The sequence below is a fragment of the Myodes glareolus genome, chromosome 2 (assembly GCF_982192425.1).
Source record: "Myodes glareolus chromosome 2, mMyoGla1.1, whole genome shotgun sequence".
In the NCBI taxonomy this organism is placed as follows: domain Eukaryota; kingdom Metazoa; phylum Chordata; class Mammalia; order Rodentia; family Cricetidae; genus Myodes; species Myodes glareolus.
Genome location: NC_142027.1, coordinates 131,293,336 through 131,307,979, shown reverse-complemented (window position 1 = coordinate 131,307,979; position 14,644 = coordinate 131,293,336). Strand labels below are relative to the sequence as shown.

The 14,644-nt window shown below is 49.8% G+C and overlaps 1 protein-coding gene across 2 annotated transcripts in view; it reads right to left on the bottom strand.

The window, feature by feature from the left end:
• The window catches only part of Wscd2 (WSC domain sialate O sulfotransferase 2), a 93,639-nt gene that overhangs the window by 14,882 nt on the left and 64,113 nt on the right, over positions 1-14,644 (bottom strand). For both annotated transcript variants that reach the window (XM_087903707.1, XM_087903708.1), the window contains exons 5-7: positions 6,906-7,027; positions 4,916-5,090; positions 1,110-1,274 (exon numbers count right to left, since the gene is read on the bottom strand). In XM_087903707.1, coding sequence (XP_087759833.1) covers positions 1,110-1,274; positions 4,916-5,090; positions 6,906-7,027 — 462 coding nt within the window. The remainder of the gene's footprint in view (positions 1-1,109; positions 1,275-4,915; positions 5,091-6,905; positions 7,028-14,644) is intronic.

Here is a 14,644-nt window from a genome sequence, read left to right as displayed (position 1 = left end):
CCCCCTGCTGGCTCCAACCTTCCACCCCACCCTCTTCACCTCTTCACTCTCTGCTGATGAGAATCCTGGGAAATGGAGCTACCTAGCTTTCCTTAGCCGTGCCTGGCACCCAAGCCATAACAGCAGAGCTTATTTCCCGTGTGCGGGGATTGTTACACGCATCAGCGCGCTCACTTTTACGCCACCCTCACGAGGCACAAACTGTTAGCTGTGATAGGTGCACGATCACAGGACCAGAGAGGGGCAGCAGTGTGCCCAAGGCCACACAGCCAGGAAGTGTTCCTCCACGAAAACACAGACACAAAGCCGCAACCCAGGGCTGTGCACACATAGACGTAAAACCCATATCGAGGAGGGCATTTCGTGTCCAGTGCCACCCATGATTTTTACTCCCCCAGAGAGAAGCCCGAGAGTGACAAGGACATGAGAACGAAATCAGGAAACAGCTGGGCACATTCTCTAATTAGCCATTTGAAAAAACTGTGACTTTGGGGCCAGTTATTTCCCTCTTCGTCAGTCTCAGCTTTCACGTCTGGAGTCAGGTCACAGGGTATCTGGGGATGGCTGTGAACTCCCCTGAGATTCCTGCCCACAGTTGGTGCTCCATAAAAGCATCTGGAAAACCACACAAGGGAAGCACATTTCTAATACAATGGTGCCCGGGAAAACACAGCAAACATCAAAACAAAGCATGGCATCCAACAAATACTGTGGGTGAGGAGTCTGGCAAACAGTTGGTACTCAATAAGTGCCCCAATGTAAGCACAGTTATTATACTTCTGCTGATAGCACAGAGCTGTTGATCAGTCAGTATCTGTGGTAAGCTTCGCAGCAGGTGCTTAAGAAATGGTTGTGGCAACCTAAGTGGAGGAAAGCTAACCAGCACATCATGGGTACTTAATAGATGCCAACTAGTCAGCAGGCTCAGGACACACAGCATGAGTGCGTCAGACGTAAAAGGGAGGACCGCAGGAGTACACAGTGGGCCTTGATGGACAAGCCCCGGCATGCCGAGAGGTGCAGGATGTCCCACCCCTCACCTGCAGGATGTCCCACCCCTCACCTGCAGGATGTCCCGCCCCTCACCTGCAGGATGTCCCGCCCCTCACCTTTGTTGTACAGAGAACCATCGAAGTAGTAACTGCCGGTGTAGAAGCCCGTGGCCAGCTCAATGAGATGGCGGGCCCATGTGTTGCCGGCGCCCGGGAAGCTGGCGAGTGCGATGAGCTTCTTGGACTTGGCTGGGAGGAACCTTCTGTCCATGCACCGATTGTCTGCAGGAGGACAGACAGACAGGGATCAGCAGAGTACGCCCAGGAGACATGGTCATACACGGAAGAGGAGGGGCACTCTATGTGCTGTGTCCGACAGGAGGACAAGACTTCTCACCATTCTCAGCCGTCCCTCCAGCTAGAAAGTCTCTCCCAGTGAATCACTGCCGAGGTGCAACTTGACCTTCAACTTGGTGGGACTGAGAACCCTGCCCAGGGGAGACCTAGCCCACCCACTGCAGTCCTTACCTAGCCAGAAGGTTCTCTGGTCTCTTTTGTGCTTAGAAGGTCAAGGGTCATCAAGTGATCACGGGCCACCACACTTAAAAGGTGCCTCTCCTTCTATGAAAATGGGACTTAAAAGAAATCCCAATCAAATGTTGCATTGTAATTAATAATGCCCATTGGGGACCACACTTCCTTCAGAGTGACAGAAACACTGGGGATAAGGGGTGGAGAGAAGTATAACTCAGTAAAATAGTACTAGGGGGCAAATGGGAACCTCTGGCTGTGCCCTGGGCAATATTTTACTTCTTTACATAACAAAAGCTCAGCTGTGGGGGTGGGCCACAGAACCTACCCCTTAATTTTCCCCTGAACAGAATTCTCCACACAAACCTTCCCGGCAGGTCATGGGCTGGCTCTGTGGTTAGGGCTGTTTTTTCAGTGTTAAAATTTATTTTGTTTATTTGGTTCTGAAGCCCCATAAACCAAGGCAGGAGCTACAAGCTGTATTTTCTAGGCCCTGGAACCAACAGACCCAACTCTCAAGCCTTTACACTGGGTTTCACCTCCTTGGATCACACTCTCCTCACCCTGACCACTGAGAGGAGTGTCAGCATGCCTGCGAGAAGCCGCGGTTAAGAGTGAAGTCTGAGATCCTGATCACTGGGCTTTGAACCCCATCTCTGCCCTGCTCCAGCTGTGTGGCTCTGGCCATACTGCTCGACCTCTCTGCATCCAGTCACCCATTTGTAAGGTGGTCACCACAGCAAGCATGCCATGGGGACACTGGAGGGTTCATGGGCTAAGGTGGTGAAGCGCGTTCACAGGGCTGAGCACACAGGTGCTAACTGTTAGTTCCTACCAGGAGCAGCAGGGCTGATCGTGCAGGAGAACCACGGTGGACCAAGATTCAGGCATTTTTCGGAATCTCTGGTGCACACCTCTCCTCAGGGTGGAGGATCTGCTTGAGAGGCTTGGGCAGTCTGGGGATGGCTTGCCGGGATGAGAGCAGAGATGCTATCTGCTGTTGAAAAGACATCAGCATCCAGCAGGGCCTCAGCAAAGCCACTCACAGGCACAGAGCAGATATTTGTGCAAGACTCTGTCCTCCAGGCCAGGGTCACGCGGCTCTGCCCAGACGCCCGGTGCATCCCAGAAACCAGCACCCATTCATCCTTCCTGGACTGCAAACCAGCAGTGGGATTGCCTGCTAGGAACCACCAGACACTTGTACAGGATTGTTATGCAAATCACAAACAGGAATCTGCCACTTCCCTCTAGGGTGCTGGCACGCGAGCACACAGGCTGTCTTGCATGTACTTTTGCTGTTGACACACTCAGGCAGTGTCCAGGAGCCTGTCCATCTATGCATTGTTGCTAGGAGGTAATCTGCCTGGAGATGCACCATTTGCTCTCCAGACTCCAGATGGCTTGGGAATGTTCTTTCCATTGTGAGTTGAGGATTCTAGCATGGTGTTTGGAGTCATCTCTGAAGGCACATTGCTCTCGTATGTAGGATTATGGCCAATTCCCTAACCCTCTACCATCTGTAAAATGGGCACAGCTCTGCTCATTGGCTAATTATGGCCTTTACATCACAGGATGGGCTAAGGCTTGGCCTGAGGTTGGTGTGCAGTGGATGGCCAATGTATCCATGTTGGTATATCCAGGGGTTTCCTTAGGTTTTGTTCCAGTGTGAGTAACCAACCCCACACCCACTTCTCTTTGAGATGCCCCAGCCAGGAATAAAGGTTTATAATCTGTCTGCAGCAAGTCCCTCAGCTAGCCTGATGCTCACTGTCCCAGGGAAGGAGGAATGATCATTGATCCCATCTCACAGGACAGCTGTGGGAAGGAAGCATATATGAAGGCCTTAGCACTGAGCCTGGAGCGGAGTAAGGCCCAAGAAACTCACTGTGTCATCTCATCACCAATTTTATCATCATCGCCCTTGTCACTATCACCATCACCATAATCAATACCACACCATGATCAGCACCATCGCCTTCTTTACCAGTATCACCACCATCATCACCACCACTGCCACTACCATCACCACCACCATCAGCATCATTAACCCAGCTTGCTTCTCTGTTGCCGTGACATGACACTGACCAATGGAAGGGTCTGTTTGGCTCACATGCCCCAGTTACAGCCAATCACTGAGAGAGGTGAAGGCAGGCACTCAGTAGCAGAAGAGGCAGGAGCCGTGGAGGAAAGCTGTTTACTGGCTAGCTTTTCATGGCTTGCTCAGTTTGCTTTCCTATACCACCCACGATCATCTGCCTAGGTGTGGTACCACCCACAGTGGCCAGAGCCTCTCACCTCAGTTACTAACAAAGAGAGCGCCCCACAGACTGGCCTATACGCAATCTGACAGGGACAATTTCTCAGTTGAGATTCCTCTTTCCCAGATGTATCTAGATTTATATCAAGCTGACAAAAACTAACAAGCCCAGGTGCAATTATCATCACCATTATCATCAATACCACATCATGACCGTCATCACCATCACCGTCACCATCATCATCACTATCATCAACAACAAATCATGACTGTCATCACCACCACCATTATCACTACCATAATCACCAAATCATATCTGCCATCACCATTACCATTACATCATCATCAACACCGCATCATGACCATCATCGTCATCACTATCATCATCAATACCGCAACAAGACTGCCGTCACAATCATCACCACTATCTTCATCAACACCGCATCACGACCATCACCACCATCACTGTCATCATCAATACCAAAACAATACTATCATCACCATCATCATCACTATCTTCATCAACACCACATCATGACCATCACCACCACCATCACTTTCATCCTTACCATTCTAGCCACTGTCATCGTCACCACATTTGGCACCCCCCACAGGCGGTAGAGAGATAAACTGGCTCTACTGGCAAGGAAGGGAAGAGATGGAAAGGATGACCAATCAGGGAGGGGAAGAAAGAGAGAGAAGGAAGAAGCTGTAGACACAGTGACAGAATTCCAGAACTGAAAAGGACCTTGGAGGCCAACCATTTACAGCTTCATTTTCCAAATAGAGAAACTGAGGCACAGACAGGTGGTGTGAGCTGTTCAAGATCACCGCTGGGTCTGTATTAAAGGAGAGGAGACCCAGGGCTCTCTTTCCACTCAATTTCACTGCCTCTTCTATCAGCAAAGAGCCACCAAGGTCCCCCAGTGACGAGGGACAGACACGGGGTCATTAGAACTTCCCCTCAAACACTTCCTTTGTCTTCTACCCAGGAGCCCTAAGCCTAGGCAACGTCACCAGTCCAGCCCTCTGTCCTCTCTTCAGTTCTCTTCTTCCCGCACTGCAGGCTTTAGGGAACCGACCAGCCAGGACATATCTGGGAAGGAGGGTCTGTTGAGGCAGGCTGGCTTACCTTGGACCTGTGTCTGGTACACAATGAAGTAGCTGGGGTTCCCACAGCTCTCAAACTCTTCAGCACTGCACTTCTGTGCACACAGTTGCTCATCCTCCCGGTCATGAAGAGGGAATCGTGTAGTAGGAAACCCGCAGTGGCAAGCCGTGCCAGCAAGAGCTGCCAGGGGGTACTCCTGGGCATGAGAAGAGAGGGTGAGTCACCTGGCCCTTGTACGCCCAACCATCCTCCTCCCCAGACATCAGCAGCTAACCTCCCTGGCAGATTGCCCCCATTCCAGTACTTGTGCTGATTAACTGTTTATCTGATTCCTTATTTGAAATAAGACTTCAGGATAAACTTGGTATCTGTCACCAGGAAGATCAGTGGAGAAGCGGGTTCCCACACATGCCCACGCAGCGAAGGGAGACCCATAGACTATACCAGCTCTCCCCATCTGTTGACTCCATAGTGAGGTTAAAAAAAAACATTCCAGAAAAGTACTATCTCGGCACTGAACACCTGGACCTTTCCTTTCCCTCAGCGATCACCATAGCAACTCCTTACACAGCATTAGCACCAAATTAGGGCTTAGACGTCACCTAGAGCTGAGGGTGTGCAGGGCCTCTGCAAAACCTTGACAGTTCAGTAAAATGCAGGCAAGACAAGGCGTGCTGGACCCCAACCCCAGGACACCAAATGTCTAGTGCGGGTAAATGCTGCCTGGGCTCTGCTGTGAGTGAACCTGGGGTCAACGCCATCTTTTCTGGCAAAAGGCGTTCATTGAGAGCTGTGGTGGGGAGTGTCGGCACTACACAGACACTTTCCCCAGGAGCCTGGGAGAGTCAAGGGCGCATGCCTCTGTTGATCCTGCCCCAGTCTTTTGTGTGACAGTATCGCACAGTTCCCATCTTGGGAAATGCCGTAAGTCATCCATTGATCATGTGTCCATGTGCATGCCATAGTGTACATGTGGAGGGCAGAGGGCAGCATGCAGAAACCGGGTATCTCCTTCTGCCATGTGGGTCCTGGGAATCAAACCCAGGTCTTCAAACTTGGTGGCAAGTCTTTACCCACTGAGTCATGTTTGGTGTGGGATTCCCCTCTGTACACTAGGAATAGGTTTTATTGTCAATGGTTAATAAAGAAGCTGCTTTCAGCCAGGCGGAAAATCCAAACAGAGACGTAGAGAAAGAGCAGACAGAGTCAGGGAGATGCCATGTAGCTGCCTAAAGAGAAAGATGCCCACCAGAGCCTGCCGGTAAATCACAAGTCCCATGGTAAAATATAAAATAATAGAAATGCATTAATTTAAAATGTGAGAAATATGCTTAAACTATTGACCAGACAGTATTGCAATTAATATAGTTTCCGTGTAATTATTCAGGTCTGGGCAGCTCGGAATGAACGAGCAGCCTCTGCCTACACTTGTTGGCCCAAATCCGTGTGCTTTTAAACCAAAAGGGTATAGGTGTGCACACCCAAAGAAGCCTTGGGTTGTCTCCTTTGACCCCAGGGTAGCCAGGCTATCTCTGTCCAGTTGGCTCCCAAACCAGACGCAGACCAGATTTCTCCCTGGTCACAGGTCCAGGAAGACTCAGGAGAGAAAAGCACACAGCACATACAACACGGCTCTCACTTTCTCAGACAGTTTATAGGAACTGCTCAGAGGCAGAGAGAAAGGCGGCATGCACCTGGGTGCCACTGGGCCACTACTGATGTCATTACCTACCTACGAAGGTTTACTGTGCCTCCTCAGACATCCTCGATCTCACACTCCCTCACTGCTAGACGCAAGTAGGCAACTCCTGCCACTGTGTGTGACTCCACCGCCTTGATCCATGAACGAATGCATCCCTGTCTCATCACAGCCACGATCTGCAACCTCATCTGTTGTGAGTGTCTGTGACTTATCCAGCCCACATCCTGCTCCTCTGTGAGCAGGACTGTGAGTGGACTTCCTGCCACTCTGTCCTTGCATCCCGAGTGCTGCAAACAGCCCCTAGCTTACCTTCTCTGTGCAGAGGTCCACACACCTGTCTACAGACATGTTTGGCATGGCGGCTGTCACAGGCAAGGCCAGGGAGAGGTTGTTCGGTCGGCGGAAGCAGCCCCTGAATACAGCACTTCCATCTGAAGAGGCAGAAAGAGCTGTCAGACCTAGGGACAGCTAATTTTGATCATCAACCCGACCGTGTCTGGAACCAACTAAAGCCCAGGTAGCTGAGCAAGCATGCGAGGGATTTTCTTGACTGGATCACTTGTGGTGAGAAGATCCACCCTAAATCTGGACCACACCTTTAGGGGCAGCCCCATGAAAGGACACGGAAGAAGAAAGCTGCTGCCTTTTGCCCCCTTGCTCTCATTCGCACTGGCAAGTTTGTCTATCTTGTCCCTTGCTGATATTAGGATCCACTTCTTCAGGATCCCAGTGGAGACTGAAGACAGCAGCTCTCTAGAATTTCCTGGGGCTGGACTGGGGCTGTTGACAATTAGACTCAAGGACCGAACAACTACCATACCCTTAGTCTTTCTGTCAGAAGACAGCAATTGTTGGACTGCTCAGACCACAGCCTATAAGTCATTCTAATAAATCCCTTTCTGAAAGGAAAATCTAGACGTTTGCCCAGAGAAGGCAGAATTTGCCTGAGGTCACACAGCAAGTCAAAACGCAGAGGAAAAGCACTGGCTTGTTCCCGGTGAATGGGCTCAGTATTTCAGGGGACGTTCCCTGCCCTGGCATTTGTGTCAAGAGGTGGCTGAGATGTATTCACCTTACCCCCTTTTCTTTTTTGGCACCCCTGTGCCTCATGGTGGGGCTGCCCCACTCAAGGAACAGACACATGGCATGCAGGGTTTTCATTTTCTCATAAGAGCCAGCACTACAGGACGCACGGAGCAAAGCATCTGGCAGCATCCTGGGTACCACCTTTTCTCCCAGTTCCAGGGTCCCTCTTCCTCCCCTGTGCTGGGCTTTAGGGGAAAGTCCCTGACCTCAGACATCTATGCTAACCCACGACGGATTTATATTGGCTGCAAGAGTTGCTATAGTGGCAGGAGATGGGAGGGGACTCTTTTTAAGATCCTTAACCTGGAAATACCCCAGTGGCATAGTAGAAGACTAGGAGCCCACTACTGTGTCCCAAGAGAAGTCACCCCTGAAGAAAACACCTGGAACCATGGTCTTTGGCTGGCTTTGGGGAAGCAGAGCCTGAGGTAAGAGTGCAGTGGAAAGCTTTGAATGGGAAATGTGGAACTCTGATGGGTCCAGGAAGGAGGTGAGTGCATCTCTCTTTCTCTAATAAAAACTCCTCTCTAATCCTTTCCACAATGAGTATGTATTTTATGTAAGTAAGAAAAGCAGGACATGGCCCCTGTGATCTGTTGCAAGGTTCATGGAGCATATTTAAAAATCTATCGGACTTACTTTGAGTCTCAGATCTTGCTTTCTTGCAGTGCTGGAACAACTCAAGTTCTTAGTACAGTCTAGGCTTGCTAAGAGCAAGGTAAGCACTCTCTCACTGAGTTATACCACAGCTCTTTACTGCTCAGATCTTGACTTGAATGTTCCTTCCCAGAAGCAATCACGACAAAGAACTGAACTCTTGAGCACAGGATCAGGGACAGATGGCACTTGCACAGTCCCTACTGTGTGTCAGCACCCAGCTGAGCACCGTAGAGGTACCAGCATGTTCCAGTCTCCTGAAAATTTTGCAAGGGGCCTAGGGGTGTGGCTTGGTTGGTAGAGTGCTTGCCTATTATGTACAAAACCCTAGTTCCATCCCCAGTACCGCATAAACCAGGCATGGGGACAAAAGACTGTAATCCTAGTACTTGGGAGCTGGAGGTAGGAAGGTCAGAAGTTCAAGATCATCCTTGGCTACGTAGTGAATTTGAGGCCAGCCTGGGCTATGGAACAAAACAAACTCCAAAGGTCTGCAGAGGCAAACTCACTGAGAAAGTTCGATGAGAAGCTAAGAACCAACTGTTGTAGAGATGCCCCATTCTGTTACAGCTGCTCTCAGAGTAAAGGAAGCTGCGGAGGGTGAAGAGTCCAAGAATAAGAAAATAAAAATGTAGATTCCAAAAATAAGAATGTAGAAATAAAGAAATATAAAGTTCTAAGTCTAGGAGAATGAGAACAGACTGTCAGCAGCTTTCTCAGCAGATCAAGGATCAGTCATTCACAGTGAGCTATTTTCTCAGATGCTGGGGAAGCGTAGGTCATTTTACAACTGGCTGTTTTATTTACAAGTCCAGAGCTTCTCCTTAAAAACTGAGAGTAGTGTCCTGGCCACCCTTGATAAACAACAGATATGAACTGAGTTAACCTTTAGGAGACAGAGATATGTGATCTTTGGATTAGACACTGTCTCCATTATGGAAAACTGGCACCACCAGAGGAGAGGCATCAGACTCCAGTGTACACCTGGAGGTACCAGGAGGCAGTGGACAAACACAATGGTTTAATTGATGAGCTCTGATAATGGAGGTTGTCAAGTATGGCAGTCAGTATCTGAGTTTTACCTTGAGATAGTGTGAAAAGCTTTCTGCTATCTCCTAAGTTCTAAGTTCTCAGCCTAAGAACCAGTTAATCCTTCTAGTATTACTAGCAGTCCCTTTCTGACTAATTGCTAAAGACATCTGTTTTCTCGCAATTAGTGACTTTCGTTGTAATCTCCTCTGAAACATATTTCATGATGGCCGCCTAGTTACCCACTGACATTAGCACTCACTCCCCTCTTTAGGCTCTCTGCTGACCAACCCAAGGGCCAGGGCAAGGTTGTAAAAGTTCCTTTGCTCAGAGCTAATGCTTGGTGCCCCTACTATAAAAAGTGGATTCAGAAACTGGCCTTTTGCCATAGCCTAACAAACACCATCTCTGGCTGTGGTCTCAGCTAGCTGATAAGCTTCTGTGCCCCGCGGTGTTTTATCTTTACTTTTTATTTTTAAGTTTGCTTCTGGTTCTCCTAGGATCTGGTTTCTGGAATAAACTTTGCTCTGGCTTATTAGACTTGGTGGTGTTCTCATCTTTGCGTGACCCCTCTGGACCCAACAGAGGACACAGGCCTCCAGCTCGGAGGATCTGAGAGTCATAGAACAGATGCACATTCTGGTGCATACACACCTTAGATTCATGGGCTGGCAAGGGATGGAGAATTTCTTCCATGCAGGAGATGCGGTGTTCAGGAATAGCATGTCTAAGTTTTAGGTCTCAAAGGCACCCTCATAGTCATTTCCACCATCCGACACCTGCGGCCTGAGCTCATGGTGGCACTGGCCCACAGCACAGGCATTGCACAGGCTTACAGGGTAATTCTTACGTCACGCCAGGGTGCTGTGCTGTCTCAGATTTCTGTCTATTTAGTCCTATTTGGGACAGGAGGGGCTGAAGGCAGCAGCACTGGGAAGAATGCAGCTCAGTTTCTATGCAGTCTCTCCAGGCCTCAGTTTTCCTGAGGACATGGACATGGGGAGCAGAGACTAGACTATCTTACCAAGTGAGCATTTGGGAAAGGGTTCAGTCAATCCTCAGGAGACCAGGAAGCCCAGTGGAGGCCATTTCTCTCTTTGAGTGACTGTCTACTACAGCCTGGTTAACTGGACACTGAACATGCTAATGGTGATTGGGACTTTGGTCTCCTCACTGCCTTCGTTCCCCCCTTCTTTTCTATGGGTCACAAGAATATCTGCCTAATGTCTCTTAGATCTGAAAATAAAACTGAGGTGGCCAGTGGCTTCCTTTGGCCTCTTGGCATATATTTGGATTTCCATAGAACTAGATGATGTTTTCATGCTGGAGAATCTCTGAAGTCCAGGGCAAAGTCAACTTCTCTGGGTTAGTGGATTTAGATAATCACCTTCATGCTTCACTGAGCCTCAGTTTTTCTCATCTGTGAAAGGGGTTGTCCTCTCCTTCACTTGTACACACAGAGGCTTGGGACTAAGCAGCAGCGACTGCCAGCATTTCTTTAGTACACACACCCACCGCAGGACAGGATGAGGGTGGCTAGACACTATGCTTTAGTGTCTAGAAGAAACTTCCCCAGGAGCTACCCTCAGCCAGACATGGGTTGGAGTCAGGGAATAAATACTCCAGTCTTTTGTTCCTTGGTAGCCACCTCTAAAGGCTGACGGGTGTTCCCAAGAGCTCCAGAGGGACTAGGGACATCTTCATGAGTGACTGGTTCCATAAGACTCTTCACTGGCTGCTTCAGGTCTTGCTACTCCATTCCCTAGCAGAGGCACCGTGGCACCAGCCTCCAGTCACCTTGTATTCGGGAACAGTGTAAAGGCTCAAGGAAGAAAGCCTTATAGAGGCCAGGGTCTGAGACTTCCAGAGGCCACCAGTAGGGTGACACTTCCCAGTCACATTCCACCACAGCTCTTACCGTAGCAACCATAGTGACTGTTAACAGTGACTTCCGGGTGCATCATGATGTCAGGCGTATTTCGTACAGTGTCTCATTTGTCTTCACAGCAACCTGAGGTCATCCGAACTATGACCCTATTCTAAAGGCAAAGAGCCCAAGATGCAGAAGGACCCGTCTCCAGGTCCCTCAGCCATCCGGGAACAGAACTGGCTTGTACCCCAGTCTTTCTGCAGTCAGTGGTGCTTTCTAACTTCTGAATCTCCATGTGAACTCTGCCCAACGCTAAGGTGGGGCTCCGGGAGACCACGCCAGCCACGCTTATTTCTAGAATTCGTCTCAGGCTCCACAGCAGGATCCCGAGGCGGCTGCAGAAGCTTGTACCCCACACTTTGACAATGTCAGCTCTTATTGGCAGTCTATCAGGGACACTCGTGACCCCATTGGCTTGAACCTTTCACTAGAAAGAGTTGAGCAGAGCAATGGCACACTGCATGCTTTGGGGGCAGGTGCATGAAGTCTAGCCACTTCATTGTTCTGGCGTGTCACAAAAAATGAGACAAATGTTACCGGGCACCAGCTCAGAGGCAGACATGGAGGAATCCTCCTTGGTTGGAAAGGGGCTACCACCCCCCAGGTTGTTAGGCCAAGTTCCACCGTATTAAAGATGCTGGCTAGCGGATGATACTAGCCAGAAGCTATTCTCGGCCAACGAGCTCCCTACAGTCAGAGAGACACTGGATATACAAAGAACCTCCTTGTCTAAGAGGGGTTCAAGGGGGCTATTTTTATACATCACCAGAAGATCCTGTGGGTGTTGGAAATCCAAGTAGCTTGAACCAGGCAGTTCTCAGAGCAAACTGGGGACTCTGTCAGAAGCAGTGTCAGCATGCTGATACTGTCTAGACTCTCACTTGCTTTGTGGCCCCAGTGATGGTTGGGGTTGTCCTTAACCTACAGACAACGCTCAGAGGTTCAGAATGGATCTGTAGGCTGGCCAGAGTCAGTGTAGCAAAGAAATAAAAACTGGTGTGGAAAAATCCACACCACTCCCCGTGTCTGCCTGCCTGCCTTTGTGAATTTTGCTTAGAGAAGCTCCAGTCAAGTCCACCTGTTACGCTCAGTACTGTCTCCTGTGAATGCAAGAGTCACCAGTGCCATATGTTAGCGTCTGGCAGAGACGGAGCTGGCAAGGTCCGTCCAAAGAGACACAAGTTTCCTGGACAAGCTGGAGGTAGGAGTAGCAGGAAGGAAGTATCAGAAAACAGAAACCTCACAAAATTCTCCTTCCAACTCTCAAAGATGGGAGTCTCCAGAGCTAACAATCATGGATTCACTACCCAAGCTAGGAGGTATGCACCGGATTCTTCAGGATTATTGTGAATTTCATAATGACTCATTAAGAAGTGGGAGGGGAGGGAAGGTAAGAGTGAGGAAAGGTCAGAGTAGGAACCTTAACAGGGTGGAGAAGGATGGGGGAGGGGGGAGGAGCGAGGTGGACGAAAGGATCGAACCCAGGGAAAGCTGGGTGAGTCACAGGTTTGGATTGCACCAGAGGGCAGTCAGCACCGTGGACAGCCACACACAAGGCACCCTGGGAACTCCCCTCGCTCAGCACAACTCTCAGGGTCTTCTCCACAGGAACCCAGCAAGCATCTTTCAGGCAAACGCAGCCCCTTGTGACCTCCTAACTAATCACAACGTCTCCGATCACCAGCTGGTCTGTCCCTCGGGGAGAGAGCTGAACTCGATGGCACGGTTAGCAAACTGGTGTGACAAATGCAGCCTCACCAAGAAGATAGCTCATTTCTTGGTTCTTTGTCATCAAGTGCCCCAGAGCCTGTGTTAAGGCAGAATGGCAGGGCACCGCTGAATACCCTCACTGCTTGCTGCAGGAACAAGCAACCCCCTCACAGGCCCATCCATGTGATGCTCAGGGAATAAATGCCCCCTTGGGATCTTGAACAGAAGTGTTCTGTGTGTTTTCTCAAGAGACTCTGCAAATGGAGTCTTGTTTCTGCCCTCTCTACTTCCTGAAAAGGTCACTTGCTTCTTCACCTGTGTTACCTGTGCTATTGGCGGTGAGCCAGTGACTCGGACGACACACCTCTCTTAGTTGTTTACGGCTAAAGCAGATCCCAGGTATGAGAGTCAAGGGTGCTTTGGAGTCGGGGCAAAGGTAGCAGAGCCAGGAGTCAGGAAACGGGTCAGGGGTGAGGGATCAAGGGAGAAAGAAGTTAGGCAAAGCTGAGTCCTTATAGAAACAATGTTCCAAATGGGATTCAGAACCCATTCCAGGCATTCACAGTCTGCAGACGGCACCATGGCATTGGAAAGACAAGCAGGCCACACCTCCCGGTGTGCATCCAGGCCTTTTCAGGTCTAGACTTCTTTGCCAAGATTTTTCCCATGTTCCTTGGTAATGTGTCTCAGATCTGGGTGCTCTTTCCTTCTTTATTAGAGAAAACTTTGTCCACCATTTGAGGATCCCCACCAAATGAGCTGCCTTCTATGATGTCTGCCAGGGTGTTCCCTGGAGTCATTTCTGTTCTCTGTCTATCAGTTTCCCCAGCGTACAATGGAGACAGATGAGGAAGATTATTCCATGAGACATTTGCTGAATCTGGACTGTTGCTTCTGGCTGAATGCTGGTTTCTGGCTCACCTAGACTCTCCCCAGAAGAGGATTCCACTCAACTGTCCCCTTAGCTCCTTCAGGCTGCCTCTGCTTACTCCCATGACTGAACGAACCCAATTGGCATCCACCTGCTATCCCAGGATTGTGGCTTCCTTGGAAGAGAGGCTACACCTCCCACACTGCAGCTACATGAAAGTGCACAATGCCCTGCTTCAGCTTCTCCATATGCCATGCTGCTGACTGCTGAGTGGGAGCCAAGTAGGCATCCTGGCTGGACATCTGGTCAACCTCCTGTCTTCTTGCCCACACCACCTCCATTCTAGTCTCAAGGGAAGCAGCCTCAAGGCTTGGGCTTCCCTTTAGTTCTCTGGCGGATGGCTTCATTCTTTGCGTACCATACTCTGGTGAGCAGAGGCTGTAGAGCTCTTCTCTCGGGAGAAATGACCCCATCTCCCTTTGGACACAATACAACACAAGGATGCTTTTCTCAGGCAGTATGATGCACACTTAGGGCACTTTCACTATCACAGAGATGGGCAGGCTGAGTAGGGAGGATGCATCCCTGCCAGCCAGTCCTCCCTACATGTGTAACAACCACTGCACATAAGAGATCCCCACCGCCTGTGTGTGTGTTATACATCTCAGTCAACTGAGAAGCTTTTGGTTTAAGTGTTACACCAGAGAACTGGGGGTCATGATGTCCCAGATTATCTAGTTAGCAAGACACACAACCTAAATCTTT